The following is an 11109-nucleotide window of genomic DNA, read 5'->3' on the forward strand; positions in this document are numbered from 1 at the left end:
GGGGCTTACAAAATGACACTTCTGGAAGAGTTACAGGTAGCACAGCTGAAGGGCTGAGCATCCCCCAAACAGGGGGAAAACTCTCCCCGAAATCCCATTGGCATTTCCCTGGAGGGCAGAAGGATGGGCAGGGGGAGATGCTTTGCACTGGGGAGGGCTGCCAGGGGCAGGTGTAGCGTCCCTGGTCGCAGCACGGAGGCAAAACGGTGTCTAAGAGAGAAGGAGACTTGCCGGCAGGACGCAAGGGAGCTCTAGACGCCCAGCCCCAACTTTTACCTTCTTCTCATTGCTAAACAGAGGCATGACGAGGAGGCACTGATTGACCAGGGGAGAAGGAGCAACGGTGCCAAGATTCACTATGAGAAGGAGGAGTTGGAAGGTGAGTCTCTGCTGAGATGCTGGTAGAGGGGCCACCAGCCCGGCGCCTTTTCCCGTTGCACAAAGTCCCTACAACGTCCCTCACTCGGTGTGACATCATGTGCAGCAAAACGTGCCGTGCTTCTTAATAAAGCAGCACAGTTATTTTCACGTGTTTTAATATTACGGCTTTTCAACAGAGGGAAAAAGCCCCCGCGGAGGTCACGGTGTGAGCTTTAGCCATGGGGCTGGATAATTCACGGCTTGTTTACTCGCAGAGGCCGCTCCTGGCTTGGAGAGGTCTGGAGAATAATTGGACAGCTGCAGGCGCGAGGCTGTGCTTTTCTTCTTTTCTTCTGGAGTTCCTTATCATGGGACTGATTGGATCTTCTCTTGTTGCCTTGTGCCATACAAAGATTTTAAAAAGAATTCCCTTCTGTCACTGCTTAATGAGCAAGGCTGAGTGTTGGCCAGCCCAAGCTGGAATTTGAGAAGAGGTTGGATGCTTTCAGGGCACTTTTGGGGGAGCCATCACTTGTTGTTGCTCTGTTGTTGCAAAGTTCGAGTAAAACAGGCTTGGAAAAAAGGAGAGGTCTGTGACATTCAGGGATCCAGTGAAAACAAAATTGGTGTTTCCTCCTGGGACGGCTGCACTGATTTAACCGTGGTGTCTGCGTCATCCATCTCCCCAATATCGCGAGTGATGCAAATGCTGCTTTTTTGCAGGCCACCGGACCCTGTACGCCGGCGTGCAGATGCCGCTGGTGGGGCAATGCCACCGGCATCACCGACCCCACAAGCAGAAGCATCGGGAACAGGAGGAGGACTGTGCCCCGACGGAGCGGGGCTACCACTGTAAGTCCCGCCACCCCGTTCACTAAACTCCTTGGGGCTACATGGGCGCTGGGGTCTTCTGCAAGCAGGTCCATGTGGCTAGTTTGAGTGACTTGCTGTTCTTCCGAGGGAAAGTGGCATTATTTAACAAGACCCTCTTTTTCAAAACTTTCATCTTTTTTTTTTGAGGTAGTTAAATGTATAATGGATTTAGGCTCATCTTCCTCAGCGGGATGCCTGCTTTAAAAATGGAAATGTGGGGAAGGAAAGCTGCCCATCCTTGTGCAGGGGTGGAATAGATGCTTCTCCTTCTCCGTGGCTCTGTGCAAGCCCCAACAGAGCCAGGGGAGAGGGGCCGGCCCAATATTTGTGGCTGAACTGGTGCCGATCTGATGCCCGCTTTGCATGTGAGCGTGATGGGCCATATTCGAGCGTGGTAACGGGACGGGTCTCTGTGTTCTGCCCCCAGGCACCCCGTCCCAGCGGGTGCAGTTCATCCTCAGGACCAAGGAGGACGAGCAGCATGTCCCTCACGCCTTGTTCACCGAGCTGGATGAGATCTGCGTGAAAGAGGGCGAAGATGCCGAGTGGAAGGAAACGGCAAGGTAAATCCCTGCTGCTGGCTGCAGTGGGAGAGGAGTTCCTGCGCGCCGGCAGAGCCCGCGGGCTCTGTTTTCCACTCCTCAGGACGCGAAGCTTTTGCAGCTGCAGGTGCTGATGCGAGGAGCCGTCTCCCCTTGCTACCTGTAGCTCTGTTAAAGGGGTTGGAGAGCTGGGGCTGTTTCCTTGCAATGGGGCTGACCACACCTGATGTCCACAGGTGGCTGAAGTTTGAGGAGGATGTGGAAGACGGCGGCGAGCGCTGGAGCAAGCCCTATGTGGCCACGCTGTCCTTGCACAGCCTCTTTGAGCTGAGGAGCTGCATCATCAATGGCACGGTGCTGCTGGACATTAGTGCCAACAGCATCGAAGAGATCGCAGGTACTGTGGGTGCCGCGTCCCTCCGGGAACGGCCGAGCTTGGCTCGCCGCTGTGCCCTTCCTTCCCAGATCAAACCCTGCCTCATTTTCCTGTGCCATGCTCAGATCTGATCCTGGGCCAGCAAGAACAGCTCACGGAGTTTGACGAGCGCACGCGGGCAAAAATTGGAGAAGTTCTTTTGAAGAAGCACCACCATCAGAACGAGAAGAAAAGAAACAACCTTCTCCGCTCGTTTGCTGATGTGAGCAAGAAGGGGTCGGACCTGCACCTCCTCGACAAGCCAGGTGAGGGTTCCTGCAGGGCTTTGGCACCCGGTGAAGGTTTCTGCAGGGCTTTGGCAGCAGATGAGGGTTTCTGCAGGGCTTTGGCCCCATTAGGTTTGTCCTAGCAAAGGAGAAGCATCCCAATTGCTCCTTGTCCGTCTTTCTGAGTGTCTTTCTTTTTTCTACCAGCTCAAACACTTACCCCTCATCCTTCTCCCACCACTGTGGAAGCTAAAAATGGGGTGAACCATGAGACCAGCACAACGGATTTAAGCAAGGTGAGACACTCATAGCTTTCTTAGGCCTTCAGGGACGAATTTGCTGTTGCAACCTTGGCTGCAGAGGGAGCTGCAGGGTGCTGTGGGCTTTGCTTTTGGGGTAATTGCCTGAAAATGGCTTGTTGTGCCCAGGCGGAGCTGCACTTCATGAAGAAAATTCCCAGCGGGGCTGAAGCGTCCAACGTGCTCGTAGGAGAGCTGGATTTCCTTCGCCAGCCCATCGTGGCATTTGTCCGCCTGACCCCGGCTGTCCTCCTCTCAGGCATGACGGAAGTTCCCATCCCAACAAGGTCTGAACGAGAAGCACAAAGTTTTTATTTCAAACCCCCCCAACAAAACATCAGATGGCATGCATCAGTTTGGCATCCCAAGGGAACAAGGCCAGCGGGAGCCAGCACGTTTCTGCCAGCCACGTCTCCTTGCCTTCATTTCCCCCTTCCCTGCTGTAGCTTTTAAACCCATTGGCCAACGTGAATGAGAGTTGGCCCCAAAATGAAATTTGCGATGGGTTTTGATGAATTTCCAATTCATCACCGGAGTCGGTGAGCCTCCGTGTCCCCTCTCGAGCCGTGCTCTGGGCTGGGAGCTGCCAGGGATTTCCTTGGGTGCTCTTTGAGCCATGACACGTTCGTTTCTCTCCTTTTGTTTGTCTTGCCCAGGTTCCTGTTTGTTTTGCTTGGACCAGAAGGAAAAGCCCATCAGTACCATGAGATCGGCAGGTCCATGGCTACTATCATGACGGATGAGGTGCGACGTGAGAAGGGATATCTCTGGGTCATTTTTGGCTTTCTTCACCTCTCCCTGTCTCTGTAGTAGTGAGGAAGAGTGTTTGCTGTCCCCGCTGCCGGCAGCTCTCCAAATAGCCCACCCTTCGTTCGCACCCCAAAGCAAACACGCACGTTTGCATCCCCCCACATCCTGGAGGCTGAAATCCCACCCGGGGTGCATCCTGCACCTCGTCCTTCTCCCCGGGGTCCCCAGCACGCTGTCCCCAGTGGTGGCATTGCCAGGGCCAGTAAAACTTGTCCTCTCTAAGCAACAGGCTGCGGTGTGCCATGGGGGATGGGGGGGCCTCGTGGAGGAGAGGATTACAAGGAACACGATGGACAGATTTTTCCTTTTGGGGGAATACTTCCTGCCATTGCCAGCAGGAAATTTGGGGGAAATTATCTTGCGTTTAGCCAAGTGCTTATTGCACTGCTTAGGGCATGCGAGATGGGTTGTCCTCTGAGCAGGTTGTCTCCTACGGGCAGGTTTTCCATGACGTCGCCTATAAAGCCAAGAACCGGGCTGACCTCGTGGCCGGCATCGATGAGTTTCTGGATCAGGTCACGGTCTTGCCGCCTGGAGAGTGGGATCCATCGATCCGAATCGAGCCCCCGAAAAACGTCCCTTCGCAGGTGGGTGCTGCGGTGGAGGGAGGTGCGAGGGGGACGGGCAGGACGGCAGGCAGCTAGGGATGCTGTTCAGGGCTCCAGATTCACCAGGTCCCTGTTTGACACAGTCACATGGCCAGACCAGAAGCAAAACAAGCCAGTGGTTACAAATAGCTGTCTTTCTTATTTCCATTTGAACAGGAAAAAAGGAAGATGCCAGGAGCTCTCGATGACAGTGCTTCTGACAGTGAGCCGGAGAAGCACAGCGGTCCTGAACTGGAGCGGACGGGAAGGTGCAAGCTTTGATAGTTTGGGGTGGTTTTTTTCTGCTTGCCTCCCAAATCTGAGCATGCACCTTGCCTTTGAGCAGGTTTTTGGGGTTTTTTGGTTCAGTGAAGGGGCTCCACATGCCCATCTGGGTCCCTGGGCTGGGCAGGTGGGAGATGTGGGCAGCTGGGCTCAGCCACAGCATCAGTGCACACAGGTTTTCTTGATTTGGGGTGGAAGCAGATGTGCAAATACCTCCAGGTAGAGCTCTGCTGCTTCTCAGAGCAAGGGAGTGTTGCAGTAAGAGGGGATGGGCTCTCAGGTTAGGTCTTGTTTTTTCTTTTTTCTTCTTTTTATTTTTGTTGTTGGAGGGCATTTTGGCGTGCCTCAGTTTCTAGTGGGTGTAAAAAGGGAGAAGGAGACGGCTTCTTTTCAGCACTGAAAATTACTCCATGCTTGTGATTGCCCTTCTGCAGCCAAGAAAAGTCCATGTGGTCTTGCAGGAGAACTGTCTCTATTTTGTCCTTCTTCCAGGCTCTTTGGAGGTTTGATCCTGGATGTGAAGCGAAAAGCCCCGTGGTTCTGGAGCGACTTTCGGGATGGTCTGAGGCTGCAGTGTCTGGCGTCCTTCCTCTTCCTCTACTGTGCCTGCATGTCCCCTGTCATCACCTTTGGGGGACTGCTGGGGGAGGCGACCGATGGCCACATAGTGAGCAGCTCTCTCTGTTGGGTGGCACGGGGGAGGATAAAACTCATGCAAAAGTCCTTGCTGCAGTGAGTTTGCTCTGGGTTTTTTTTCCCCCTAATGCTTTCTGTACTCACTGCTGCCTCTCTTCCCCGGACAGAGTGCCATGGAGTCGCTGCTGGGCGCCTCCATGACCGGCGTGGTGTTTTCCCTCTTTGCTGGCCAACCTCTCACCATCCTCGGCAGCACCGGACCCGTGCTCGTCTTTGAGAAGATCCTCTACAAATTCTGCAAGTAAGGCTGGTTGCTGCGGCCGGGTGCTGTGAGAGCCTTCAGAAGGCAGCGGGGATGGAGAAAAGATGTTTGTCTTTCATTTCTCTCAGCGGCAGTTGTTCGATTGAAGTTGTCTTGTGTGTCACAGATGCTGCACGCTGCTGCTTTAGTATGCGATGGTGCGAGAGCCCTGGCTCTCTGAAGGATGGATGGGGTCATTTGGGGGTTTTAGGCTTAAAGCGAAGCAGCTGGAGGAGGAGAAACCACAAGGATGTGGATGCCCAAGATGGGCTGCACAAGGAAGAGGAGACAAATCACTCTGGTTTGGGAATGGGGGAAGATTTGCTTCCCTCTGAGTACAAAACAAGGCACTTCTTAGCCTGATTGTCGCTGGAAGTGGAAATACAGTTTGCTCAGGTAGCCAAATAGTCTACTGCTGAAATGTTGTGAGTTTGGATGATTTCATTGAAAAAGTAGGAGTTTTTCATGTGAAATGGGTATTTTCCATGACAGTCCTTCTGCTGTGATGACTTCGATGTGAGATGAACCACCCTTATTGCAATTTAAATTTATCATTAAGCCCCAACTTGGAGCCTCTTGCTGGCCTTTCCACCCTTGGTTTTATTTTGGTTTCCCAGGGAGTACACGCTCTCCTATCTCTCTCTGCGGGCATGCATCGGGCTGTGGACCGCCTTCTTCTGCATCGTGCTGGTGGCCACCGACGCCAGCTCTTTGGTGTGCTACATCACCCGCTTCACCGAAGAAGCCTTCGCCTCCCTCATCTGCCTCATCTTCATCTACGAGGCTCTAGAGAAGCTGAGTCACCTGCGGGAGACCTACCCTGTGCACATGCACAGCCAGCTCGACTTCCTCACCATCGACTAGTGGGTTTTTTCCTCCTAAAACGCCCCTGCCCCTTGGCAGGAGCTCAGGGCTGCACCTGCATCGCCTCTCCCTTACCCGTGTCTTGGCTTCTCTCCTCCCAGCTGTAAGTGTGAGGCACCGACGCATCCCAGCAATGAAACCCTGCGTTTCTGGGAGAGCAACAAGATCAACGTGTCTGGCATCGCCTGGGAAAACCTCACGGTGACCGTAAGTGCCCCGAGCCACTGCTTCCTCGTGCCGCGGCCACGGGGTCCAGGGGCATTCGCGTGGTGCACAAGTCGGAGCCCTTCAGGTGGTGATGGGCTTCCAGCTGTGCTAGTGCTGCTCTGAAAAGTCATTGCTTACATCTAATGGGTGGTTTTAACCCGCTTGGTCCTGGGAAGGAGAGTCCACCTTGTCCAGTCCACCTTGTGCCCAACATCGTGGGTAATAACTGTCCGCCTCCTCAACGCGGTGGCAGGACAATATTTCTGACCGGCAGCAGAAATAACCCCCTCGTTATGCGAGGTTTCCTTGCCGCACGTGCACTGCCTTTGTGTCCTGATGCTCTGTTTCTCCAGGAATGTCGGTATTTGCATGGAGAGTTTCAAGGACCTGCCTGTGGACCCAATGGCCCCTACACGCCTGACGTCCTCTTCTGGTGCTGCATCCTCTTCTTCTCCACCTTTGTGCTGTCGAGCTTACTGAAGAAGTTTAAGACCAGCCGATACTTCCCAACCAGAGTAGGTAGAAGACAGTGGCCAGCAGCAGTCTCCACGCTCATTTCCCAAAATGGCTTTCCTGGAGCCCTAAGCAGTATTTGCCACCACTCGGTCGAGCTGGGAAACGTTGACCTTGAAGGCCAAGCTCTCCATCAGCGTGGACGTCCCTCACTCATTTCCATGAGCGCAAAAGGATCGTAGCATTTCCCACCTGCCTGGCGACCTGTCCTGGAGCCATCTCTTGCTCAGGCAGTGGGAAATCAGGTCTTCCACAGTTACTTTTTTTCACCTTCTGTGCATTATGTGCTCAAGGGGAAGGCTGATTCAGCTGAGGAGCTGCCATAGCAAACGACACTATTTCTTCCTTTTGAGGAGCAAATGATGCCTCAGTGCCTTATTCCCGTTTTAGCTGTGAGCGTGGCTGTCGTGGCAGACATCTGCTTCCTTCTTTTGTAATTTTATTTTTTTTTTTAAGGTTTCAATTAAGACAACCCTTTTCCACCTAATTAAACATTTTGTATTGCCTGGCACCAGATCTCACAGGCACAAACACAGCAACGGTATCTAACCAAGGGATTTGGCTGCATGTCCTCAGCATGGAGGGGTTTTGTTAACCGGTCTTAATGGCGTTGACGTCCCTCACTTTTCCATGTCATGTTGTGGCCCCCTTTGCGACGCCCCCTTCAGCTCTGGTTTCTTGCCCCAGGTACGGTCCACAGTAAGCGACTTTGCTGTTTTCCTCACCATCGTCGTCATGGTGCTCATGGACTTCATGATTGGGATCCCATCACCGAAGCTCCACGTCCCCCATATGTTCAAGGTAACGGGGTGTTTTGGCAGGGAGCTGGTTTCAGCCCTTGGGGATGCCACAAGGTGATGCCGGGGCAGGACAGGGCTGAGTCCGGAGGAGATGCTGGTGGTGCGACCATCTCCTCTTCTGCCTCCAAGCGCATTGTTTCCTTCGGGAAAGGAGAAGACAGCCCCAAAACTAGATACCTCCAGGAGAAGTATCTGTAGGTGCTTGCAAAGAGGGCAGCGGCAGTGCTGAACCCCAGGGTGACGTGAAGCCAGGGCTGGGAGGTGCTCTGACATGGGAATGGAGGGGAAAAGCAAAGCCAGTGAGGTGGCTGGGCTGGGAGATGATGCTGATGTGTGTGCTTTGTTGCAGCCTACCAGAGACGACCGCGGGTGGTTCATCAGCCCCGTAGGACCCAACCCTTGGTGGACGGTGTTGGCTGCGCTCATCCCAGCTCTGCTCTGCACCATCTTGATCTTCATGGACCAGCAGATCACTGCTGTTATTGTGAACAGGAAGGAGCACAGGCTGAAGGTAAGGGGCTGCAAGAGATGAGCCCATCCCCAACCCACTCCGGGCTGCAGGCACGGGGAGAAGCTCCTATTCCAAATGCTTTGGGAAGGCATTGGTTTGGGAAAACGTCAGGCTGCGTGGCAGGATGCTCTCCTGCATTAATGATGACACAGGGAGCAAACGACAGGGAGTTCAGATGAGCAGCCTTTCAGAGGAGCAAATTAATCTTGGAGCAATAGAGAAGCGTGGTTTTGTTTTAAAACGTCAGCAGTGGATGGGGGATCGAATTGTGTTGACGCGCTGCCAGGGATAACTCAGAGTCACATCCTACTTGCAAGTGGTGGAAATTTCTTTATAAAGGAAAAAACCCGGTCTCTTTTTTTCTTTTGAGAAGTAGCTATCGCACAACCAAATCCACTTTGTCTGAACTCCTGCCACCTTTTCATGCAAGGGGCTTGCACAAAGAGCAGATACCTCCTTATTTGTTTCCAAGGCGTGTTTTAAATTCTCAAGAAGTTGACTTGCGCTCTAGCGGGGTTTGAGCCTGACTTGCGACGTTGTCCTTGCTCTTGTGCTGTGGGACGCTCATCTCCTTGTTTTGCTTCCCGCAGAAAGGATGTGGGTACCACCTGGACCTTTTCATGGTGGCCGTGATGCTCGGGGTGTGCTCCGTGATGGGGCTGCCCTGGTTTGTGGCTGCCACCGTCCTGTCCATCACCCACGTGAATAGCCTCAAAGTCGAGTCTGAGTGCGCAGCTCCAGGAGAACAACCCAAGTTTCTGGGGATACGAGAGCAGAGAGTCACTGGCTCCATGATCTTTGTGCTCATGGGCTGCTCTGTCTTCTTCACTTCTGTGTTAAAGGTAAGAGGAAAATGCAAAACACCCAACAGCCACGAGCTTTTTGGAGGTTACCCAAAACCAGTCCCCTCTCTCCAGGCCCAAGCAGCTGTGGAGTGGAGGAGGAGGTGATCCCAAACCTTGGGGCTTGACCCACAGTGGGAAGCAGCCTCCTCGCTTACGCTTTCCAGCCGTTCAGCACGTTATCGATGGCAATTTGCTCCCCCAAATGCCTCAGCACAGCCGTTCCAGTAGCTAAACACACTGAAATCATCTCCATGGGCTTCCTTGCGTGTTCCTCCCACAAGATAATCTCCTCGCTAGGCTAAGAGGAGGCACGTCGCTTTTGCTTGTTGCTACAAGAATAAGGAGAAAGGTTTTTCTACCGTCACAGAACGTGGCATATGGTAGCATGGTCGCCTGTTTTCCTCCAACCTTTCTGGAAGATAGGATTCTGCTGATGAAAGATAACTCCAACGGTCAGCCTAAAGCAGAGCGTTAGCTCACTCGCAGGCACAAAAGCTCTGCTGGTTAAAATCCGACACGTCTCTAACCCTGTGGAAACTGGAAAGCTGTAGGCAATTTGAGGCAGTGCCTGTAGAAGAGAGTGGTACTACTGAAAATGCAATTTAAAAAAATAAATGATTGCATTCTTTCTTTCAGTTTATACCAATGCCTGTGCTTTACGGCGTCTTTCTCTACATGGGCGTGTCGTCGCTCGGAGAAATTCAGGTACGGACTTTTTTACAGCGTGCAGCATGTCCGCTGCCTGGTATTTCATCTCCGTAGAAGCAGGAAAAAAGCAGCAGCATGGGAAAAAAACCTCTCGGAAAGCAAGCAATGAAAATATTTTGTGTACGAAAAAGATTGGAGGAGGCACAGGAGGTCTATAGGGCTGGGAGGACCGGGCAAGTTGAGCGCTCCCTGTTTAAACACAGGTTAGGGCAGGCCAGTGTTTGGTTAGGTGAAAATGGGGGAGTTGAGTGCACAGGGAAGGCAATTTCTACCACTGGTGGAAATCCTTGCTGGGGGATTCAGTGGGCCAAGACAAGCTAATCATAGAATAACGTGGCATAATTGCACGTGGGTGGGCAGCTCTCACGGGCAAGCTGGTTTCTAGCTGGAGCGAAGGGAAAATGGGTGCTGCTCCCAGGAGGAGCATAGTGGGATCCACGATTTCTCATGGCGAGCGAGATCCTGAAAACTCCCTCCACGTCTCAAGAGGGCCAGAAGCTTTCCGCAGTCCCAAGGTGGCAACTTTTCCACTTTGACTTTGCAGTTCTTCGATCGCTTGAAGCTGTTTTGGATGCCGGCGAAACACCAGCCGGATTTCATCTACCTGCGGCACGTCCCCTTGCGAAAGGTGCACTTCTTCACCGTGATCCAGCTGATCTGCCTCGTCCTGCTCTGGGCCATCAAGGTGTCCCGTGCCGCCATCGTCTTTCCCATGATGGTAAGAGGCGGTGCCGCTCGGCACAGGGATGTTTGCCGCGTTGGAGTGAGATGTAGCACCACCTCTGGCCTCACCGCATCTTCCCTCTATTTCGTGCAGGTTTTGGCTCTTGTATTTGTCCGGAAAGCCATGGATTTCTGCTTCTCAAAGCGAGAGCTCAGCTTCCTGGATGACCTTATGCCAGAAAGCAAGCAGAAGAAGTTGGACGGTGCCAAAAACGAAGCCAATGAAGAAGAGGTAACGCTTGCTGGGCGCTCGGGGCTGGACATCTCCCTCGGGCTGTGAGATTGCCTGTTTCTAGCACAGCTTGTCTTTACATGTTGGGGCAAGATCAGAACTCAAAAGAAACAGATCCTAATAGCCTGGATCCCACATCTTAACCTTTTTTTTCCCTGAATGAGCAGTGAGCTTAACACTTGAATAGAGGTATAATTTTTTAAATGAGTCATTTATAATAACAGATGATGATGATGATGATGGAAAGATTGGCTCGTAACAGTGTTTTTAACCCCCCCCCCAAAAAAATTCAGAGTGAAAGGTCTTTACCCTGCTGCGCTAATAGCTAAAGGTGCCACGAGTCAGAAGGAGAGGGCAGCATGCAATGTTTT

At 52.7% G+C, this 11109-nt stretch overlaps 1 protein-coding gene across 1 annotated transcript; it reads left to right on the top strand.

The window, feature by feature from the left end:
* Positions 1–309: 309 nt before the first annotated feature.
* Positions 310–10786, top strand: LOC132320337 (electroneutral sodium bicarbonate exchanger 1-like). Its single transcript, XM_059832616.1, has 21 exons — positions 310–379; positions 1084–1187; positions 1624–1796; positions 2012–2172; positions 2277–2456; positions 2625–2713; positions 2846–3003; positions 3373–3460; positions 3967–4113; positions 4291–4382; positions 4891–5065; positions 5202–5335; positions 5953–6198; positions 6301–6406; positions 6760–6921; positions 7607–7720; positions 8069–8230; positions 8821–9072; positions 9712–9780; positions 10328–10501; positions 10601–10786. The coding sequence occupies exons 2-21, from the start codon at positions 1113–1115 to the stop codon at positions 10784–10786; spliced, it is 2943 nt and encodes a 980-aa protein (XP_059688599.1). The 5' UTR covers positions 310–379; positions 1084–1112.
* The last annotated feature ends 323 nt before the right edge of the window (positions 10787–11109 follow it).

The sequence above is a fragment of the Gavia stellata genome, chromosome 35, assembly GCF_030936135.1.
Source record: "Gavia stellata isolate bGavSte3 chromosome 35, bGavSte3.hap2, whole genome shotgun sequence".
NCBI lineage: Eukaryota > Metazoa > Chordata > Aves > Gaviiformes > Gaviidae > Gavia > Gavia stellata.

Coding starts and splice junctions, on each gene's coding strand:
- LOC132320337 (XM_059832616.1), top strand. CDS start 1,113: ATGCCGCTGGTGGGGCAATGCCACCGGCATCACCGACCCCACAAGCAG. Junction 2,457..2,624: donor GCACCTCCTCGACAAGCCAG/GTGAGGGTTCCT, acceptor TTTTTCTACCAG/CTCAAACACTTACCCCTCAT. Junction 10,502..10,600: donor CCATCGTCTTTCCCATGATG/GTAAGAGGCGGT, acceptor TATTTCGTGCAG/GTTTTGGCTCTTGTATTTGT.